General features: G+C 40.1%; 1 protein-coding gene across 3 annotated transcripts in view; it reads left to right on the top strand.

Moving 5' to 3' along the window:
- Positions 1–23,450, top strand: part of LOC119419630 (disintegrin and metalloproteinase domain-containing protein 23) — a 30,998-nt gene that overhangs the window by 5,520 nt on the left and 2,028 nt on the right. Inside the window, exons 4-26 of one of the 3 annotated variants that reach the window (XM_037686986.1) lie at positions 980–1,043; positions 1,665–1,747; positions 1,844–1,907; positions 6,661–6,733; positions 6,852–6,919; positions 7,085–7,150; positions 8,225–8,293; positions 8,568–8,734; positions 9,078–9,162; positions 9,244–9,331; positions 11,496–11,547; positions 12,155–12,254; positions 13,086–13,157; positions 13,227–13,313; positions 13,393–13,473; positions 13,557–13,607; positions 13,715–13,778; positions 14,964–15,069; positions 16,348–16,467; positions 16,802–16,970; positions 19,227–19,338; positions 21,072–21,162; positions 21,906–21,927. In XM_037686986.1, coding sequence (XP_037542914.1) covers positions 980–1,043; positions 1,665–1,747; positions 1,844–1,907; positions 6,661–6,733; positions 6,852–6,919; positions 7,085–7,150; positions 8,225–8,293; positions 8,568–8,734; positions 9,078–9,162; positions 9,244–9,331; positions 11,496–11,547; positions 12,155–12,254; positions 13,086–13,157; positions 13,227–13,313; positions 13,393–13,473; positions 13,557–13,607; positions 13,715–13,778; positions 14,964–15,069; positions 16,348–16,467; positions 16,802–16,970; positions 19,227–19,338; positions 21,072–21,162; positions 21,906–21,918 — 1,945 coding nt within the window. In that variant the 3' untranslated portion in view covers positions 21,919–21,927. Of the gene's footprint in view, positions 1–979; positions 1,044–1,664; positions 1,748–1,843; positions 1,908–6,660; positions 6,734–6,851; positions 6,920–7,084; positions 7,151–8,224; positions 8,294–8,567; positions 8,735–9,077; positions 9,163–9,243; positions 9,332–11,495; positions 11,548–12,154; positions 12,255–13,085; positions 13,158–13,226; positions 13,314–13,392; positions 13,474–13,556; positions 13,608–13,714; positions 13,779–14,963; positions 15,070–16,347; positions 16,468–16,801; positions 16,971–19,226; positions 19,339–19,694; positions 19,786–21,071; positions 21,163–21,905; positions 21,928–23,450 lie in introns of those variants that run through there. The other 2 variants (XM_037686984.1, XM_037686985.1) reach the window with 2 other exon arrangements.

Here is a 23,450-nt window from a genome sequence, read left to right as displayed (position 1 = left end):
TCTCATAGCCTCCAAGTACCATCACAGCTTTTTCAGACGTTCAAGCAGATCCAGACCTCAGGGTGCTCATGCTCTATCCCTCCATGTACTGCACACACACATCCGCAGAGACACCAAGACACCGTGGCATGGCCCACTCATCTAGGTCCTGCTTCATCTGTAAAGCTAAAAATAGCTCCACACTCAGGAGTACCTCCGAGATGCTCCTCGACTCATAATGGTTCGCTTCCTGCTCGCATGCTGCTGAGCATCTCTCAAAAACTGTCGCTCTGCTTCTTTTTTGTGTTCGTGCTGCAACCACACATGCCCGCAGAGAGGAGGGCGTTGTTGCTTTTCAAGGTTATACCCAGGAAAACAAAAAAAACAAAAAATAAAGAGAGAAAAGCACCATTATGGCAGAATGTGCTGTCTTCTGAAGTCGGCTAACAGACTGGGCGTAACGGTGAGGAATGCTGACTCAGCAGGAAATGATGGGAGGGTTGTGTTCAAGGTGAGGCCTCATCATTTATCATGTTATCATGTTAGGTCTCACGGGCGGCTCTCAGTTTGTGTTACTCGTTTCTGTTCCTGTATTTGTCACGTTCCTCAGCCACTGGTCCAATTTGGGACATTTCAAGAAGAAGCTGTTGGATAATTTTACTTTTTGTTCGCATAAACACAACAAAGCAACTCAAGGTCTAAGCATGTCACAATAATTTAATCTTCCACTGATTTCTCATCCGACCAAATCTATGGAGCTGAGTTAAATCGTAATCCAAGCACATGCATCATAATTTACCTCGATGGGTTGCAATCAGCACTTTTGAGATGGGAACTTTTGTGTAGGTTAGTGGCCTTGCTCAAACTGCTAACAAAGCAGCGATTACTGGAAAACTCCCAGTCTTGACGCAGACTGTGAGTCAGAGTTTACCAAAGACAAGCCGACCGGCCCTCTCTGTGTTTTTACTGTTTTACTAAACCACATGTTTGTTTTTATCAGTGATCTGCTGTCTTCAGATTATGTTGAAATCCACTATGAAGATGGGAAACCTGTTCTATCGAAGGTAATGCTCACTTTGTTCCCCAAGAAATAAATACGATTTGAATAAACCTAAGAAAACAGAGCAACGCTGTTTTTTTTGCAAATCTTTTTTTTTTTTTTTTTTTACTTTTATTTGGCGAATCTAACCCAAATTTACAGCAATGTTTTAGACTAATGATGAGAATGGTTTTAAAGAACAAAGGGAAGGGGTAGAAGAAGGTGGTCAAAGCTGGATCCTGCTGCTGCTGATTCAGGCACAGAGCTGGGCGTACTGGAGCTGAATCAGCATGGTTTCACTCCGCTGCAGCCTCCTGCTGGAACTGGTCACGTGACGAGGGAAAGGAAAGCACTCTGCAGTATCAGTGCAGGCTGAGATGGGCGAAGCGTAGAAAGATATATACTGTAGTGAGGAAAGTGGCCTGCGCTCACCTAAGGAGGGGATCAGCTGAAATAGTGCCGAGTTGCGATGCAGTGTAACTTCACATCCATGAGACCCCCTGCAGAAATGCACTCCAGATGCATGACATCTGTAACACAAGCTGTTACACGTTTAAATTTAATTCAAATGTGATTCTTTATGATGCCACTTTGACCATGTCCGATGAAGCTGCTTTGTCCTGACGCTGCGTCCTCTTCCCCACAGGGCGGTGAGCACTGTTACTACCACGGCCAGGTGAGGGGGAGCGATAACTCCCATGCGGCCTTATCTACCTGCAATGGTTTGCAGTAAGTGAACAGCAGAGTCAAACGCACCGCTCTGAGTTTAAACCCCTCCATCCGTACTAACTTGGTTTTCTCTTTCCTTTCTCCCTCGCCTGCCAGCGGGATGTTTGACGACGGACTCCATGTGTATCTAATCGAGCCCTTACACCAGACTCATTCAATCGTGAGTTACTCCATTCCCAGTCAACCAGGAAATGTCAGAGGAATTTCCTGCGATATCTCTCTGACGCATATCACAATTGACATTTTGGTGAGGATGTCCTGATCTGTGGGAGGACACTCGTGTTTTTAAAGGAAATAGGTGAAATGTTGACGCGAATGGAGTTGAACTGTGATGAATGACACCGGGTTGGGCTGGTTCTTTCTAGATTATTTCCCTTTTATGGTTTGAGGTGACATTTTTGTCAAATCAAACCTCAGCAGTAGCTTCATTTATGAGGTGCAGAGACCATCTGGGGAGACGGGCGCAAATAATATTCATTTCTCATGAGCACAAGTTAATGAGCTGTGGGAACGAGACATTAGGTTACAGTTTTATTATTGCATGTCCACCGTTTTAATTGTAAGATCAAAAAAGCGTGACGCAACTTCAGTGCAGTTTCATTTTTTGTGTTTTTCTGAATAACGGTTAAATTAAAGGTCTGGTATTCTTTAAAGGAATGCATATCACCCGTTGCCTTTCATGCCAGAGATTTATCTTATGATGAGGAATTTGAATAGCTTTTAGTCATACAATACTGCACCTCTCAAAGTATGTGCTGTGAATGACTCTCAGCTACTACCACACCAAGTGTCAGTGTCTGTAAAACTGCCTGACTTTTAACCATTTTTGTGTTGGCTAATTTTAATGAGCTGTGGTGGCCATCTTGAAGTGTGCTGGCTCCAAAAGTTAAATAATTTTAGATCTGAATCCAATCTTTACTTTCTCAGAATTTCATCAGCATTCATTCACTCGTTCATGAGATAGTTTGTAACAGACAAACAGTGAATGCTGAAGTTTTAAGCAAACATCTTGCACAATCAGTAGCACTTGGAGTATGTGCAGTGAATGACTCTCAGCTACTACCACACCAAATTTTAGCACAATGAATGTAAAATTGACCAAGTTATAGCTAACTGTATGTTTACTAAATTGAGTTGGCTGCGGCAGCCATATTGACTTGTGTTAGTTATAGCAGTTAATCAGTTACAGATATACAACCAATGATTATGTCATGAAAACATCATTAAAATTTGTCCAGTGTTTATGAGATATTTTGCTAACAGACGAACAGAGGTGTCTTTAAAAAATTAAAGACAAAATTTAACAAATATTTAATTTATTAGCACTATGAAAAAAGATAAAGATCAGTCTCAGCTACTACCTCACCATATTTTGAGTCAATCTCTGTAAAACTGACCGAGTCCAAACCATTTGTGTGTTTGTAGGTTAATGGATTTTGTGAAGGCTTGAGAGCAATTACTATCTTACCTGTTGTAGATAGTTCTTTGAACAACCTCTTTCTCACTTTGAAAAAGATGAACTATTCTTAAACCAAATTTGATCCACTGTCAGATATTTTGGATCTGGTGATGCATGGAATAAACAAGAATCCTGCAGTTGTAGTTTTTTGCAGCTCCCTGGGTTTTATTATCCATCTTACGGTCATGTGGTTCTTCAGATCTTCCAGCTGCTCTTTGAGAAAAACGTACCTAATGACTGCATATTGTTTGCATCTGAAGCTACTTTTGATTGAATAGTGATGAAGCTTTACTCAAACTCTTTCATACTAGATAGATGCTGTATAATGGATGTATTTGTAGGGTTGTATAGTTGTAATCAAAAGTATTATCACTATTTTCTTAATTTCACTTGATGTTAAAAGACACTTGCTTTGTGTGACACGTTGCATTATTTGTTACAACTTCCTCAAAGTGCTTTAATTGGATCTCAGACATTTGTTCCACGTCATATAGTTATATTGTATGACCACAAATCTGCTGAGAAGTAATGTCACAATTAGGAAGATTAATGATTAATAAGAACCAACGGTGAGTTCAGAGTGTCTTCGATGATGGAAACAGAAGCATCTGATCTAGAATGAACAAATCCTACTTACAGCATCATCACAGCTCATTTACAGTATACAGCCCTGGCATTTAAAAAAAAAAATTGTTGTTTTGTTTCTCTTAAAATATAACACACATATAAGACATTTAGAGTTTTTTAGAGGTGCTTTAGGAGGTTTTAAGTAAGTATGGAATCTACTACAGTCAAACTGTATAAATGTGAGTGTATCAAGCTTCTTTGCAAGAGACAAAGCAGGCTCATTCTCAAAATGTCATGCCATTTGTTGAAAACTTAATATTATGGTAAATTACCTCTCTGCTGAGTATAAATTAAAAAAAAAAATAGACAACTATGTTTAAATAAATACTTGAACTTAGATAAACACACCGGATCAAACCACACAAATGTAAATGTCTTTATACAGGTAATGACTCAGTTTCAATATATGACACGAAAGGCTGCCAAATGTCCCAAAATATTTTTGCAGAGTCTTTAAGGGTATATTTGATTTTTTTTCCAAATACATCACTTCCCTTATCCAGTGTTCATATGCTGGGGGGAGTGGGTCCTTCCAATTGCACAAAATTAGCCTCCTGGCCAGAAGAGAGCCAAAAGCAATCACATCCTTCTCATACTTGCAGAAGAATGTATCCACAGGGACCAGCCCAAACAGTGAAATGAATGGTTCTTTGGGTACAGTTTTCCCACATATTACAGAGAAGGTGTCAAAAATAATTGCCAAAAGGTCCACAGTTTGGGACAGGTCCAGAATGTTTGCAAGAGTGTAGCTGGAGTTTATTTACAATGATTACATGCAGGGTCCAGGTTGGCTTTGATCTTGGACAGCTCGTCTTTGGACCTGTGCAGACGGTGCACCATCTTGAATTGAATTACAGCATGTCTCAGGAAGATTGAGGATGAGTAAATATTCTTAATGATCCTTCTCCAGATTGTGTCTGATATAGATTCCTCTAAGTCTGTTTCCCATTTCAGTTTAAGGGAGTCCAAACTGGGATTCATGGTATGAACTGAGTAGTATATAAATTTCGCTAAGGGCCCCCTTCGTATCAGACCTGCATTCCAAAATCTTAACTACAAAATGTTTAGAGGGGTACAAAGGAAAACGATCAGCGTTAGACCTCACAAAATGCCTCAATTTCAAATATCTTAAATACTGTGACTTGTAAATATTCAACTTCTGTACCAGCTGCTCAAAAGAGGCAATTCTACCATCAACATAGAGATCACACAATGAATGCACTCCCCTCAAGAACCAAGCATCAAAAGCTGTATCATCTACTGAGGGAGCAAACACATGATTATTTGACACAGGTGCCAGAAACAGTAACTCTGTAGAGTTACATGCCCTCCTGAACTGATTCCAAATCTTCAACATCCAGGTCACAATTGGGTTAGAAGTGTAGGTTGATATTTATTGTTTAAAGGGCAGGCAAGAGCAGAGTAATGCAGAGGGGGAGCTGGATCTAATTGAGGCCCTCTCCAAAGCCACTTATCTTATCTTATCTTTTCTTATCTTATCTTATCTTACAAAGTATCTTATCTTATCTTACCCAACCAGAATAGTAGAGCTCTGATATTAGCTGCCCAGTAATAGTGTGACACAATTATTAATTTATTTTAGCTCATTGAAACAGAAACCTGGACTCGTGCTATGAAGCCATGCTGCTGTAATGGAAGAAGTGGGCAGCTTAGCATTGCCTTGCAGAAATGGGCAAGGCTTTCCCTGAAAGAGATAAACATCTGGATGGGAGCATAGATTGTTTTAAAAACTATACGCTCTTTTCGGCGTTGATTGTGCCTTTCAAGGTGTGTAAGTTGCATAGGTCAGAGGCACAAATGTACCATCAGGAAGGGAAGCTTTTGAACTGTGTGCTGATAACAGGCCGATTGGCTCCTCTTTTGAATAGTGCTCACATATGGTTCTTCTTTGCATGATAGAGCTTTAGCTAGTGGATGGATGAACTGTGTTTACAGATACTGATGTGTGGAAGTGTTCCTGAGCCCATGCAGTCATGTCCATCACAGAATGAGGCCTGTTTTTACTACAGTACTGCCAGAGTTGACAAAGATGACCAGCATCCTATACTGACGTTCAGTCTTGTCCTTTGAGCACAGAGGTTTCTTACCTTTTGACAATATTATGATTTTTAGATAATGGAATATTTAAAATCTTTCTAAATTTCCATTGATTAACCTGATTCTGAAATTGTTTATCTATTTATAGACAGTCTTTGTGGCCTGCAGTGCGTTTGGAAACTAGTGAACCTCTGTCCATCTTTTATTCTGATAGATTCAGCCTTTCTAAAAGGCTCTTTTTGTACCCAGTCCTCTTAATTCACCTGTTGCCAATTAACCTGAAAAGTTGCACAATGCTCCGCCCGATGTTTCTGATTCATACCATTTACTTTTACATCCTTGTGTTGCCCCTGTCCCAATTGTTTTAGATGTGCTGCTGCCAGAAAATTCAACATCACTTTATTTTTTCCTAAAAATAATACGATGTTTGATATCTTTACTTTGTATCATTGCAAATAAATGATGGCTTTGTTAGATATGTAGATATGAAAATCATTGGATTTCCTTTTTATTTACATTTTACACACTCTTGGAGTTGGGTTGTGCAACATAATCCTGTTCCAGTATCAGTTAATCTAGTGTTATTATCAATGTTCTTAATATATGTTATTCACAATAATTTAAATTTTTTTTGCTTTTTATTATGTATTGTTTCTAAAAAAAATATTGATCTCTCGCGCTGATCATTTTAATGATGTGCTGTAAAACTCTGTCTTTTCCTGCTTGTTCAAGTTTAGCTCTGAGCTTTTAGCATGTTTCCCTCCTGCAGGATACAGCTGCAAGGCCTCACAAGCTAAGAAGAGGAGCTTCCACTCTGTTGAACAATGATTCAGAGGAGCACGGTAAACTCTGAATTAATGCTGTCCTACATAACTCTTACAACCTCCACACCCTGTGACTCGGAGCCTGTTCTTTAACGTGTTGAAAAGTTTCTCTGTGTGTGTGTGTGTGTATTTGCAGAGGATGACGAACAGCTGCTCTCAGAACTCGATGAGCTCTCCTGGCTGAAGCGCAGGAAAAAGCGAGCAGTAGGTCTCCATCGTAACCTCCCTCTGAATTTATGCAACACTGTTGCTTCACCCTCCCTCGTGCTTACTCATGAATTTCATCTGCAACTGGTTGAAGCAGTGGTAGGGCTGTGCCCTCAAATGATATGTTTTCAATTTCCACGTCATTGCCGTTTTGTTTTGCAGATGCCCCGCAGCGTATTTGAGGAGACGAAGTATTTGGAAGTCATGATTGTCACAGACCACAGTATGGTGTGTGTTCCTCTGTATGCAACCACTTGAATGTCTGTTCTAACATATTTTATTGTCTTTAACTGTTGATCTACAATATAAATCACAAGTATACACATGCTGACCAGTCATAACATTCATGGAAGAAGGCACTTTTTGATTCTTAGAAGCAAACAAAATGTGCAAAAAATGTGCCACTAAAAATATGTTATTGTGAAACTTAACATTTCCACTGACTTGCATGCGAAGGTTTTAAACAAAGAGCTGGAGTGATCCGTTAGCTCATGGTGTACAATATGTGATAAGGACAGCTCTGTTACCAACACACCAAACTTTAGCTCAGTATCTCTAAAATTGTGTGAATTATAGCCATTTTTTGTGTTTGCTAAAGTCAGTTAGCTGTGGTAGTCATCTTGAATCTGGTGGAAGTTAGTCACTTGTAGATGAAAGGTCAAAGTTTATTTGCAGAAAGTTTCATTCAAATCTGTCCACTGATTCACTAGATATTTTGCTAACAGACAAACTAGTGTTAACAGCATTTTGTCGTCGCTGTAAAATAATCCGTCAGTCGTCCTTCTGGGATGGGAAAATATCTCATTGATTTTTTTTTTAACCAATCACAACAATCTTGAACTTTTATAAAGGTATTCAGCAGAACAGATAAATAATTAGCAAAGAACAAGAAGAGACACAATTTTATAATCGTACAGGAAGAAACCTGTTCAGCTCCTGAGACATCTGAACCAAGTAAAACATTTTAAAGGGAACACAAGAAGTCTGAAAAAGCAAACATCTATTGAAAATATGAGGAAATAAAAATCAGTAATGTAAGCTACATAAGACCATTTCTTTAACAGTTCCCAGTCTGAAAGCAGTGATCCTAACTGGCCTGCGACAGGAAATGTTAATAAAGATTAAATGTCATGAAATGCGGTGCATCTCATTAATATTTCAGTCTTGTTTTTTTCCCCACAAGAGGGAGCAGTGTAGTTAAACAGCTTCTCATGATGCACGTCAGGTGAGCATCATGAAGACATGCACAGGCTCGTTCATCTCTGTTAACCTTTTTTACCTTGTTTTTTTTCCTACCTGCAGTACAAACGACACAAAAACAAGCAGCACACAAGAAATTTTGCTAAGTCGGTGGTGAACCTTGTGGATGGTGTGAGTACATTTTTTGTTATTCTACTAAAACTGCATGTTAAAGGTCACCTATAAAATTTTAGACCTTTACTTTGTCATCAGACAAGTTCTTCCAACATGATGTCACAAGCAGGATGAGGTTCTGCTTTATCGTGTTCTTGTTATCTCCGCCCACCCCCGGCTCCAAAAGTCCTGCATCCCTTCAAATGTCCACCTCAGTGCACCTGTCGTTTTCTCACTTTCTCTCTTTCTCTCTTTCACTGTGTCTGTTTTTATTGCTTCTATTCAATGGCAGATCTTCAAGGACCAGCTGCACACACGTGTGGTGCTCGTTGCTTTAGAGATCTGGACCGACAAGGATCAGATCCCCATCAGCATGAAGCCGCTGGAGATGCTGCGAGATTTCTCCAAGTATCGACAGCAGAGCATCAAACTGCATGCCGACTCCGTGCAGCTCCTCTCGTAGGCCCCTCGCTTTATTGCACTTTGATTTCATGTGACCATTAAAAATGTAAAACCTGCTGGGTTAAAGCATAATCTCAGAGAGCTTGTGCGTGCATAATCACCGTATAAATCTTGTATGCTTAGTTAATTTAATTTAGTTGATTTAAATATGAGGTGCCCCAGACTAATATTTTCCCCTTTGTAGGTAATTTGTTGCACTTCCTTTGTATTGAGGACAATTCTTTGCTCACAGCAATGTTTTGTTGTCATTGCGCTGGCGTCTTTGCCAACCAGACATGAACTGCGGTTAATATTTTTATCCTCAGTGTTGTTATTTTTTAACTTTAGTGCATCTTTGCAGAAATGCCACCTTTCACTACCGCACAAGCAGCGCTGCGTACTTCGGAGGCCTGTGCTCTGTGAGCCGAGGTGTGGGGGTCAACGAGGTCAGATTTACTGTCAGATTTGCAGCGTGACGACATGTTTCGCTGCAGGTAAATAATCTGTGGTTTCTGTCGTGTCCACAGTACGGCTCCACCCCATCCATGGTAGTGTCTGTGTCCCAGAGCCTTGCTCAGAACCTGGGGATTCAATGGGACCCTGCAGCCAAGAGAAGTATGAAGCGCATTTTGTTAACTCACAGCTAAAAGTGGTAGCAGCGACAGGTGGATCGGGGTCAGACATGCATTTGTTACGGCCTGTAATATGTTTGGAAACTGATCATCACCGCAGTGGCCTGTGGGCCGTATATCTGGATATATGTTCCACTTGGTCTAAACATGAAATCATTAATAAAATAAATACTTTATTTTCCGCTGTACACGTCGCACCGCCCTATAAGTCGCATCAGTCCAAATATATCTAATAAAATGGAAACATCCATAAATACGTTGCATCTATTATTCGTCACCACTGATGCGCCGCGTTTGTTACGTGTCACCGCTGACAACCCGGAAATGTTGGCCGGTGTTGTGCCAAAAATCGACTGGCTGACAAATGGCGGCTGCGTGCATGGGAGGATTTTAACGAGAATGTAACAAGATTAACACTTAAAAACAATTATTTGTTTGCTCGAAATTATAGTAAAGATGTGTCTCAGTTGAACATTTACTTAATAAATGCACTTTGACGGTCAAATCAGCTGCATTTCAAAACCCGCTTCGCAGAAACATGAGCGCACAGAGGGTGACTCGCTATGCATTTCTTCGAAATGTAACAAGATAAGCACCTAAAATATTTATTTGTTAGCTCGACTTAAGTAAAAGTGTGTCTCAGTTGACCTTTTCCTTAATAAATTACTCTGACAGTCAAATCAGCTTCATTTCGCCTGGGCGGCGCAGTGAAATGAAGCTGATTCGGTTGCTCCAAGCAGACGACGGTGTCAGTTTACGGCAAGCCGATTGTGTCATTAATAGCCACTTTTACCTATTACATGATACAACAGCATGCCATATACCTGGAGCGCCATCTAGAGGATGAAAATGATAGTGTTCAATATTTTCAGTCAGAATGAATGAAAACTGTCATATCTCAGCCCAAAATTGGTTTTTAAATATGAGGAAAAAGCCATAAATACGTCGCTTTGGCTTGTAAGTCGCAGGGCATACAAATTATGCAACAAAACTGTGACTTAGGGTGAAAAATACATTAGAATTCTTTGAGTAAATGCATATTACCTTCTGCTCTTCATGCCAGAAATATCTTAGATCTTATTACTGTTTTTCTTTTACATTTTATTGTGGGATGTAACTGGGACCCTGTGTACACAATCTTGTTCCACCACATGTACCACGTGGTGCAAATGATAATAAAGAAACTCTGACTCTGACTGACTCTGAAGTTTCAAACAGTTTATCTTATGTTCATAGTTTATAAAGTTTTAGCAACAAATATTGAAACTAACATTATGCACAATCACATGATATAAGATTTTTTTGCAATCTGTTTGGACTCTGAAATGTGCTGTGAATGACCCTCAGCTGTAAAACTGACCGAGTTACAGCTATTTTTGTGTTTTCTAAGGTGAACTGAACTGCGTTGGCCCCAAAGATTAATTAGTTCTAGACGTACACCCAATGATTACTTTCTGAGAGCTTTGTTAACGTCCATCCAGCGGGTCATGGTATTTTGCTAACAGACATGAGCAGTTTATTCTAACAGCTCCTGGCAATGTTTTAAAACCAGATCTTGTGCAGTCACTTAGCGTTCGGAGCGCACGTTGGGAATTGTGCTGCACTTCTGTGGCACATTGATTTTTGTGTGTAAAGTACAGAGGTAAAATGTGGCGAGGTTAAGGTTTATGTGCTACAGATGCAGCTTTAACAAATGCACTCATCGTGCTGAAATGTGTGTGTGTGTGTGTGTGTGTGTGTGCCTGTAAGGAAAAACAGCAGAGGGTGCATGTTTTATTTTTTTGCATTTGAGCAAACTTTTTCTTTTGGTTCACAGGATGAAACGATAAACAGGTCGATTGTCTTGAACATTTATTCCAAAATCTATTTATTCCAAAATCTTCCATTAGATTTAGGATTAGTATCCTGGAGGAAGCGGGGTCATAAAACACCCGACAAGTTAGAAAATGATATCTTAAAAACATGTCAGCAAAGCAACTCCCAAAAGCTGCTTCAGGTTTAGTTTGCACGAGTGAAGAAGAAAAAAATTAAATAAATAAATACAGGGCGGAAGATTTCTTGGCTGCTCAGCAAAATGCCTTCGATACCTGGCACTTGATCCACTGCCTCTTTTCCAAACCAGTGTTTGTTCTGCTCTCCTCTTGCAGAAGAATGTGGCTGTGCTAACTTGTGGACGGGCTGCATCATGGAGGACACGGGGTAAAGTCCAACAAAGACAAACATGCAAACACAAGAAGAGAGGGGAAAGTGGGAAAATAATGAAACAACAAGCCTTTGTGTTTAAAATATACTTCTGTTTGTTTTACCTCATAAATGTCCGTTACTGAATCCCATCTTTTGGCTTAGACCATTTAAATTAGCATAATTTACTGCAGATGAGTCCATGTTTTGAGTTTTTTTTTCAAGAAATTTCACGTGTTAAAATAATTAAAGCCACATTTTGAAAGCCAAGCAATTGAGCGTGCAGCTGCACATCTGAAAAATACTAAATGTTAAGAAACCGTGCTGATATATGAACAGGTGCAAGCTCGTGATCAGAACTGTCTTTTTACAACACAGACCATATGAGCCTGACCAAGCTAAAAGTTTAAAAGAGTCTATCAGGTTTCATTTAATAAACTATTTCCATGAGTGTCCTAAGTTTTCACTATTCTGTAATCCTTAAAGATTTGTTGCTATATTGTGGTTCAACATCGATAAATAAAAAGCATGAAACTAAAAGGACAATAACACCAAGAGGATGAACATTTTTATGGAGATCCATGGACTCATCTTTAATGACTTGTTTTATGCTCTGTCTCACTAGTGTCCAACACCCGCAGAAATTCTCCAAATGCAGCATCTCCGACTACAAGGAGTTCCTCCTCAAAGGTGGAGGCTCGTGTCTGTTTAACAGGCCAACTAAGGTCAGATGTTCACAGCTCTTCTTCACTGATTACAGCTGTCATAAATAGGCCTGTCACGATAAACAATAAATCAATTAATCGCATGATAAATGAAAATGATTGACCTCATTTTCATTTATCGGCTTTATTGTTTCTTCGTGTCTCTCTCTTTCTACTGAAGACACTGGATGACAAAAAGTTCAACTCCGGTGCTCTTCACGGACCCCTCTCTTACTCTTTTCTCTTTAAAATTCATTTTAACTGTCCAAAATCGTGTTTTTGGACAATTAAAAGCAGCTAAGCTGAGAAGCTAAGCTATGAGCTAAGCTAACAGGCCAACCTCGGGGAAAAAAGCCTCCGTCTTGTTGAAGCTCAAAGCCTTCGTGTAAAAAGTTGTTTTTCTCTGCAAAAAAAAGTTGAGAACTCGTTTACTGATTTTTTATTAAAAGCTTTGTGTGACAAATGCAATGCTAAAGAGCTCAAACCACACTGAGCGTCTGCCATTTTGAGAACCAAAAAAAAAGGAAAGAGAGACAGCCCATGTCATGTCAAGTGGCCTCCCTCCCATTTTTCTTAAAGAGACACGCTGCTCGCTCCCTCACTATCCAGCCTTCGGTTCAAACAGTCTTATACTGGCGTCTGGTGGTCTAAAATAGGTACTACACTTAAAACAAATCAACATTTCTTCTTAAATTTGACAATAATTACTAATTATTGTCAAATTTCGAACAATATTATCGTTTATCGCAATAATTTCTGAGACAATTAATCGCCCAGCAAAATTTGTTATCGTGACAGGCGTATTCGTAAACCACACGTTGCCCTTAACGCTGCGTTGTTTTCTCGCGGCAGCTGTTTGAGGTGGCACACTGTGGGAACGGCTTTGTAGAAGTGGGAGAGGAGTGTGACTGTGGACTGAGAGCAGTGAGTATCTCTTTTTATCGCTGTCATCCTGTTTGTTTAGACAGGTGAGATGTAGTCTCTGTATTTCAGGACTGCTACAAGGAATGCTGCAAGAAATGCTCCCTCGCCAATGGGGCGCACTGCAGCGATGGACCTTGCTGCAATCATACATGTCTGGTACGAGCTCAATTTCAAATTATATTATGAGCGTGTTTTTTTTTCTACCATCTTGAAACTTTTCTCCTTCTCTTGCCAGTTCTACCCACGAGGTTACAGCTGTCGCTTCGCTGTGAACGATTGTGACATCTCAGAGACGTGCTCTGGAGACTCCGGACAGGTATGTTCCACGCTTTCTCTTTTTTGGTCTTCGCATTGTAAAATGTTACAGAAGGTTGTTAAGACGATGTTATGACTTTTCAGTGTCCTCCCAACCTACATAAGCAAGATGGTTACTTCTGTCAGGTAAACCAGGTATGGGAAATAAAAGGCTTTTGCTTGATTATGCAGCGACTAGTTTAAGAATAGACAGCTGAGAATTTAAATTCACCTCCTTTTCTCACTTTTAATATTTTTTAAAGGGTCGATGTTACAACGGAGAGTGCAAAACCAGAGAGAACCAGTGTAAATACATCTGGGGATCAAGTAAGAGAAACACTTTTGGTTTACATTATTGATGCATGGGGCGAGTCTGTATGTGATAAAACCAGCTATTTTTGTTGAGTTTTGTGTACATAAAGAATAACAATGTTAGTGGAAACCACCTTCAGTATGCCTTTAGGAAAAACTGGTCTGTGTCTGAAGCAGTGCAGTTGTCATTCACTTTGTTCATATGGAACTGGACAATGGAGATTATTATGTAAGGTTTCCACATTAAACAAACTCACTGGACAAAGATCAAAGTTCATGCTCAATAATCCAGGTAAAAAAAAGAATCCAACAAAGTCGTCAGGTCCTCTGGACGGTTTCTTTTTTTTTTTTTGTTGAAACATTTCCTTCTTCATCCAAAGAACTTCATCAGACCGAGGAGCCACAACAAACTTAATCCCATAAGTGGCTTACTCACATAGAGGGATAACCAGTTTTATGGTGATAAGATGGTTTTTGGAGTCCGCCCTCTCCCCCGTCGACTCGTCTGAGGCAGCCATAGCCAAAGTGGTTCAAAACATCAAAGTTCTTGTACAATAATCCAGGTAGAAAAATCCAGAAACCATCTTATCACCATAAAACTGGTTGGCCCACTATGTGAGTATCCACATATGTCTGTCACAGAGACACACAACCATTTTCACTCACACACAGTGATCGTTTGTAGTCAGCAAGACCTCAGCCATTCTGTGTTAGAATGCAGCAACAAGTGGTTATATCTGCTAAAAAAAATGAAAATAGCCAACAGGAGTCTACTTTTCTTGGAAGACATTTATGTCGACGAGTGTAGAGGCAGAGTTTGAAGTGTTGAGAGCGACCCCACCCACCTGGCATACGAACTGTTCACCCTCCTCCCTCAAGGCAAAGGTTACGTCGCCTCAAAGCCAGAACAAGTCTAAATTGTAGCTTTTCCCCTCCAGGATTTAAAATTAGCTTTTGTTACCGCACCAATCTTTTTACACGCTGAAACTATGTGCGTCTGTTTACTATAACGATTTAAACGATTCAGTGATTAAATAGTTTGTCGACTGCTGAACCTAAATTTCAGATTTTGTTCCTGAATGTTTTTAACGTGCTGAATCACAGAACATTTCAGCTGATTTTGAACAGCGTCTGGAAAAAAAAAAGAGGATTTTTATCATTCATTTTCTAAAAGTTCATCTTTGTGCTTTTTTGTTTCAGAGGCTGGAGGCTCAGAGAAGTTCTGCTATGAGAAGCTGAACACTGAAGGGACAGAAAAAGGCAACTGTGGAAGAGATGGAGACAAATGGCTCCAATGTAGCAAACAGTGAGTCACAGATTAAAGCCATAATGGACGTTACATCACCTGCAGCATGAAGTTGCTGCTCAGAGACTCGGGTTTAGGCTTAAATAGTACATTAAACAGCTTTTCCTGGAGAGAATTATACTTTTTAGTCAGGCTCGCTCGCATTCTTATATGTTTAAAGATAAAATGTGCAAATTAGTCTGGATTTAAAGAAAACTCCAACTTGGGTTTTGGTTCATTTAAAACAATCCTAAAAAGGGCAACAGAAGATGTTTCACTTTAAAGAACAATCAACAAAACCCCAGGACTGGATATATTATTTCTATTTTTGTTGATTGTTCTTTCAACTTGGTGCAATGTTGCTTACATTGTTTTTTTAATATAAAATATCATTTAAAACACACGACCTTTTTTCAATCTCCCTTATTTCCCCTTTCTTTTCAGTGCTACACATCTACATAAACGTAGGGATTGTCACGTAGGAGATACTAAATGCTTAAAGGAGTTAATCTGTTTTTATGTGTTCACGATAAATATGATTATAAATTGGTATATAGAGAACCCAGGGGGCAGGCTTGTTGGACCAGGACTTAATAATTAAAGGCTTTTAACAAAAAAAGAGACGAATGTGGCAGAAAACAGCAAAACATAAAATAAGATGACTGGAAACAGGATGCAGAATTGAGAAACAGAACGTGCAAAACAGGAAGCAAAAGTGAGCAGGAAGCAAAAACATATGTTGGGAGGGTTGATGACTAAATGGATGCAGCTGGAATGATAGTGAATGATGGGCAGGTGAGTAATGAAAAGCAGGAGGCAGGAGTGACTGAAGGAAACAAGAAAAAATGGCAAAAGAGGAAACTAACAGAAAACTTGGTGAACACAAGTGTTCTCAATGTAAACTAAGGAGAATCATGACTAAATAAGAAGTTCATACAATAAAGACAAAAATCAAACATACCAACACAAGGATCATATGATCTGTGTCATATCATAACTGGATACTTGTTCCTAAACAAAACAATGCATCCTGTTAACACAATTAGATCTTACAGAACAAAACCAAAAATGTTAAAATGTGATCAAGGATACGTTTCTAAAAAGATCAGTCAAAACTGTTACACTTCTGTCAGATCAGGTGTAGGGAAGAGATAAAATTGTGTTTTATTATAATTACTGTCTTCCAACATGCTTTTTTAACAAACACCTCTCAGTATAATATATAATATAATATAAGATATGATGAGACAAACCATGCACAAGATTAAAGAGGGGTGTCTCTTTTCTGTTTTGTTGCAGCGATGTGTTCTGTGGTTATCTTTTGTGCACTAACGTGGGACGAATCCCACGCATCGGAATGATGAAAGGAGACATTACCCCCACCTCCTTCAATCACCAAGGCAACGTGATCCAGTGCACGTAAACACTTTCGCTTTACTATAACACCTGTTAATAAGGACACATTTATAAAGATGCACAGATTTCAGTTTTGCGGACTGGTAACACATTTCCAGTTCTTGCACAGCTCCTACCAGACAATACTGATTTTATACAATACACAAGCAGTGTATTTACTGACTGGAAAAACTTTGAATTTTAGAATGCTGGTTAGCTGATCGTCAATCCAAAAACAATCCGAGCCTGCTGATTTCTTTGTGCATCGCTACAAATTTATACCAGGGTGCATTTTGTAGTTTAGTTTCCCTATAATCCTTGATTCCCTCCTCCTTCCACCCTCATCTGTTGCTATCAGTGGTGCCCACATCCTTTTGGACGATGAGACTGATTTAGGCTACGTGGAGGATGGGACTCCCTGTGGGCCGTCCATGATGTGCCTTGACCACAAGTGTCTGCCCATCCAGTCGCTCAACATGAGCTCTTGCCCCATTGGACCCAATGGGCAGGTGTGCTCTGACCATGGGGTGAGTATATTTTTTGAGAATCGTACAACCTGCGACTTTAATACTGTATTTTCAGGCGTATAAGTCGCATGAGTTCAAAAAAGCATCACGAAGAAGAAAAAAAAACATATATACCATATTTTCCGGCATACAAGTCGCAGTTTTGTGCATAATTTACATGTCCTGCGACTTATAGGCCAAAGCAACGTATTTATGGATTGTTTCCCCATTTTTATAAACAAATTTTTGGCTGAGATATGACTGTTTTCATTCATTCTGACTGGGAAAAAAATTTGAGCAGTACCACTTTCAGCCACTTGATGGCAGCAGAGTAGTAAAAAAAATTGAACAGTACCATTTTCAGCCATTAGGAGGCAGCAGAGTAGTAGTAGCAGTAAGGCATTCCATTGTGGCATGTAATAGGTAAACGTGGCTATAATGACAAATTAAAAAAAGTTCAAGACAAAAACAACTGGACTTTATTTATTATACTTTACTTTATACTTTATGTTTTTTTCTTGAACTTTTTGGATTTACCATGTCCTGGATGACTGAGAATCTTCACCAGCTATTAATGACACAATCGGTCTGCCGTAGCCTCCCTACCTTCATTCTGCTCGTTGCTTGGAGAAAGTTAAACCAGCTGCACCGCCCCAATGAAATGCAGCTAATTTGACCATTAAAGTGCATTTATTAGGCAAACGTTCATCTGAGACACACCTTTGCTTTAATTTTGAGCAAACAAATAATTGTTTTTAGGTGACTATCCTGATAAATTTGCGCTGCGACTCATCACGTGCACACATTTACTTCCGCATATCCGCTTTTGAAATACAGCTGATTTGACTGTCAATGTGTATTTTTTAATCAAAAGCTAGATGGAAACAGGGCAGCACGGTGGCGTAACTGGTAGAGCTGCTGCCTCTCAGCGAGCAGGTCCCTGGTTCAAACCCCGGTCCAGGGGCCTTTCTGGGTGGAGTTTGTATGGTCTCTCCGTGCATGCGTGGGTTTTCTCTGGGTGCTCCGGTTTCCTCCCACAGTCTAAAAACATGCATGTTAGGCTGATTGGTAACTCTAAATTGTCCCTAGGTGTGAGTGAGAGAGTGAATGGTTGTTTGTCTCGTTTGTCTCTATGTGGCCCTGTGATGGACTTGCGACCCGTCCAGGGTGTACCCCGCCCCTCGCACAGTGATTGCTGGACATGGGCACCAGCGACCCCCGTGATCCAAAGTGGATAAAGCGGGTAAAGAAAATGGATGGATAGATGGAAACACACATTTACTATAATTTTGAGCAAACAAGAAATTGTTTTTTGGTGTTTATCTTGTTAAATTTCAAAGAAATGTGGAGGCTCATCCCTCTGCGTGTGCCCGCCGCTTCCGTGAATCGGGTTTTGAAATGCAGCTGATTTGACCGTCAAAGTGCATTTATTAAGCAAAAGTTAGACAGAGACACACCTTTGCTATAATTTCAAGCAAACAAATTATTGTTTTTAAGTGTTAATTTTGTTAAATTCTTGTTAAAGTCCTCCCGTGCACGCTCCCGCGGCCGCCGTTTGGCAGCCCATCGTTTTTTGGCACAACTCCGGTCCACATTTCTGGGTTGTCAGCGGTGACGCGTAGTAGATGCGACGTATACAGCGAAGCGACATATTTATGTTTTTCTTCCATTTTATTAGACAAATATGGACTGATGCAACTTATAGGGCGGTGCGACGTGTCTGCCAGAAAATACAGTAAGTCACGTTGGCGTATAAGTCGCATTCATATATTAACACTTAAAAACAATTATTTGTTTGTTGGACATTATAGCAAAGTGTGTCTCAGTTTAACATTTTCCTTAATAAATGCACTTTAATGGTCAATGTTTGGCAGAGGTGGCAGGGGTGGCGGTACAGGAACAACATATACGCCTACCGATAGTTGTCAAAAGCCTAGAGGGCCCTCTCACGCCTCTAGCGACTGCAAATGGTAATGTTTACACTGGTTCATGTCAGTATGAATGAACATTTAAATCATCAGTCAAAAATTGCGTTATGAATATGGAAAAAAACGTATATAAGTCGTTTTGGTGTATAAGTCGCAGGACTGGCAAATCTATGCAAAAAACAGCGACATATATGCCAGAAAAATACGTAAAATACGTAAATGGATTTTTATTTAATAAATTAATGTAAAGCTGAAAACTGATAGCATCACATTTGAACGTTAAGTTTCTCAAAATTGATATTTAAGCACATTTATGAATAGAAGCTTTGACTCTTTTTTTTCCATTCAGGTGTGCAACAATGAAGCCACTTGCACCTGCGACACCACCTGGGCCGGGACAGACTGCAGCATGCCTGACCCACCCAAAGTGCCCGACGTCACACCGGAAGAAGAACCTAAGGGTCGGTTTCAACCTCTGTCAGCCTCTGGTGTCATAAAAAAAAAGAAAGAGAAGTTAATAATCATTATTTAGTTTAGTAACAACTGATAAAACACATATGATGTTAAAATCTGGATTTCCTGAGACAGAAATTTTCCAGGCGTACGGGGTTTTATAGCCTTCCAATGTGAGACAGGTTTAGACGAGATATAGAAACAGTTGTTTAATTTGATTCTGAACAGAAGATGAACTCAGTTCAAGTGAACACGAGGTTCTCTGAGAAGAAGGTGGAGACGCCGTTGAGGGATTGCCTTCATCCAGAAGCCTGCTGTTTGTTTGTGACAGGGTGGTAATAATGCTCCTTTTCCCTCTGCACAGTGAGCGTGGCTACTAACAGGCTGATAGGGGCAGTAGCAGGGACCATTCTGGCCCTGGGGGTGATTTTTGGAGGCACAGGGTGGGGAATAGAGTAAGCATCTTTAACCCTTTCACAGCTCTTCCTCTCATAGTGGTGCCTCAGTGTGCGGGCGGTCTCGTGAGCCGGCCTGAGCCCGTGTGTGCGTCCCGGTGGCTTTGTGTTTTCTTGTGTGTTGGTGATGACCATATAATTGTCATGTGATTGAATGTTTTTGGTGTTGTGTGGTTGATGGACAGATTGTCACCCCTTCCTTCCTCTTCTTCTTCAGCCACTTGCTGTTGTTCCTCATCATCTCTTACTTCATCCTCTCTCTCCCTCTTCTTGACCCCCTTTCTCTCTCTTTACTCTTAGTTGTCATGTGGTTGCTCCTGTGATCCTCTCCTTTCTGGGGCATGTGGGGCATTTAGATGAAAACAGTCCTGCAAAGTGTCCAGTTAGTTACCTGACTTGTCCATCAGTTGGAGGCTGTGTGGTGACTGGGACCCCCCCAAAAACCATTTTGGACTGCAACCAACCAGTGTCAATCTCTGTTTGAATAAACTTTTTTAGTAATGGATGCTCAGGATCAGATCGTTTGGACAACCTCAAAGCGATAGTTTAGATCTTTTGAAGTGGTTTTCAGTAGAAAAGGTATGAACAATTAACGTCTTACCTGCTGTAGATGACTTTTTGAAAAACCCCAACTTAGAGGAACAGGGTTTAATTTTGATCAGGTTGATGAGCTAATAGCTAGTCTCACCAGGGCCGATATCAGAGCTGATTGCTGTTGTCCTAAATTGCTGCATCAGCTGTGAGATGTAGCACTTCCTGCAGGGATGCGATAATAATTCTGCTGAAATAACTGAGTAATGCAAAACTGATAAAAGTGTAAAAATCTTTAAAATAGCGTTCACACGAATTGACATTTTTGAGATTAGCGTTTTTATAAAATAGCAGAAACTTGCCTTGTCTCTAATAGATACGTTTCACCTGATCTTCCCCAAAATGATAATGCTTCTAGTAATTTTTACAGTAAATTTAACATTGATTAAATATAACTCCACAGAACACCACTTTTAAAAGTTCAAACTATCCCTTTAACAGACAAACCTATAATAATCCCTACCTAAACTGACATTAGATGAGTGTAAATATTTTCATGGCGTTGGACTGATAACACTCAAATCCACTTCACACATTAAAGGGGACTGGAAAGCATGCAAAGCAGTCTTTCAGATTAACTGTAACCTCTTATGTTATGTTTTCTGTTCCATGTGAAATCATTATTGTGTAGCTACATGTTATTACAGTAAGTGAGTCTAGAAGCTCATGTCTTTTTCCCCCATAACCCTTCACAGGTCCTAGTGCCACCAATCTAATAATAGGCTCCATCGCCGGAGCCATCCTTGTGGCTGCCATAGTGCTGGGGGGGACTGGATGGGGCTTTAAGTAAGCAACACGCCGCATGTCTCTCCTGCTGTAACTCTAGCATCCCTGCTGCTTCTAGACACCAGGGTTTGAGCTCCTGCTACAGAATATGGCTCCTGAGCGGACAACACAAAACGTGTTCAGGTGCACTTGAGGAGAGCACATGCTTTCCTGAAGTGCTGGTTCCCGAAGATCTGGTCGTTCTCTGCTAAATGTGGATGGTTCATTTAAATAGGAGGGTTTTTATTTAAGATACTGGGGGAGGTTTGTGCATTTGTAGCAGAACCTCAAACTGATTGGAGGGGCAGAGCTCAGTGCTTGACATGCATGAGATTATTCCAAAGCAGAAGGGAAGGGACCTTATAAACTCTTTAAACGATCAGTTAAAATCTTAACTTTGAGTAGAGATCTTCAAGAGGAGAGGAAATGTATTTTAAGCATTAGTCTAATGCTGATCAACCTGCTGTCTCGAGCAGTGGGGGTGTTACAAACTTTATTCTAACCAGACCTATGAACTAAATTAGAGCTATAATCCTGCAGCCACCGAAGCATGCAATATTAAAAAAAAATGCATCACACAAAAAGCAAAATGAAAGAAAAAAATAATAAACAGCTAAAGAGCCAAAACATGTCTGCATGTTGACTTGTAAAACTTGGAGGAGGTCAGTTCATTGCACAAAGGCTGAGCCAAACCCACAGTGATCAGGTCCGCAGTTGTCGTCCTCTCATCACTTCCATGGTTTGTTTTTCCCAATGCGTTTGAGGCTGGGCCTTTAAATGGAGTGGTGAGAGCGAGGCAGAGAGAAGCCAGGACCTTTTTGGTGCCTGCAGCCTTTGTGGCATGGCTGGCTACACCCACCTGGATGGCCAGGCTCGGACCCGCCCACAACCGGCTGCCATTGCTGCCTGCTTCACAGACCTGGTACAGACACGACGCACTGCACTGCATGAACCACTGCACAGCAATAGTGCCACCTTTTACTGGCTTACTATTGGAACAGGTGCATGAGAGAGTGATAGAAGCCCCACAACAAGCACCAGTACGGGGAGGTTATGCATCACTCCTGTTGTTGTCCCACTGTTTTGGTAGTAGTGACTGTTGCTTCTGCTGCTGCTGTCGTTGTTGATGTGGTTGTCTCCTATTCTCCTCCTCTGTAGAGTACATTTTGTGTTAGCTCTTTCCTCCCGGATGATTATGTTTTGAGTGGAATCATGTGTTTCCCATCAAAACTGGTAATAAGATTTGTCTCCTACACTTCACTGTGTAAGCTGATGTTGCACACACACAATCAGTATTTGTCTGCAAGGAGGCAACAGAGGATATTTATTTTCAGAAACCTTTATAGGTTATGTTGGCACCGTAATGGAGAGGTGGCTGCATTGGGAGCTGACCGAACTGAGTCATTACTGGTTGGTGTTACAAATTATAACTCTGAGGGTAAATCCAGAATGTTAAATGCTTTAAATAGATGTTTCCCCCTACAAACACCATGCTTTGATTTCTTAAACAAAATTTAAATTATTCTAAACTGCAGCTTGAACCAATTTTATCAAATCATTTGAAATGGGGTCTTGTGGAGAGATTATGAACAGTTAGTATCTTACCTGTTGTAGATAGCTCTTTAATGGATCTCATTTAGAAAATGTTTCTGACTAGACTGAGAAGGCATTATCTAGTAGTCCAAGTGGAGCAAGGACCAAAGTATTACTGTTGTCTTAAAACAACTCCATACCCGTACATTTCATAGCAGATAATTTGTAAAGCTGTTCATAAACTTTCACATTGATGTTTGTTATTTTCATTGAATTTTATAACTATATTCAATTGCAAATAGATGCAGTAGCTAGCTGTGGTACTTTCCAGCTCAGCATGTAGCATTAATGGCAGGAATATCATTATATTTATTTTGAAATAACACTGGAATGCAAATCTGACCGTGTTGTAAAATTTATGAAATGGCATTCCCATGAGCTGTATGACATTTTTCAGACTGGAGCTGTTTTAATACGGAAGTACTTATCTTTGGTCATGGTCCCATCAGTCCAGTAAAAGTTAAACTTTATTTCTCCAAACTGAGATCATTCAAAGAGCTATCTATAACACGTAAGATGCGATTTGTTTACAATCTTTTTAGGGAACTCAACTTCTAAACTGTCCCTTTGAAGGTTTGTGACTTTACATACCTCTGACTGTCTCTTTGCAGTCAAGGCTGAATCGCCCAACATGGACCAGCCTAATCTTACTTCAACATTCAGAAATAAATGAACAGTATATATATATATATATATATATATATATATATATATAT

The sequence above is a fragment of the Nematolebias whitei genome, chromosome 13 (genome assembly GCF_014905685.2).
Source record: "Nematolebias whitei isolate Nwh7 chromosome 13, NemWhi1, whole genome shotgun sequence".
Classification (NCBI taxonomy): Eukaryota; Metazoa; Chordata; class Actinopteri; order Cyprinodontiformes; family Rivulidae; genus Nematolebias; species Nematolebias whitei.
The sequence above is the reverse complement of the archived record's forward strand: the minus strand, read 5'-3'. Positions and strand labels throughout refer to the sequence as shown.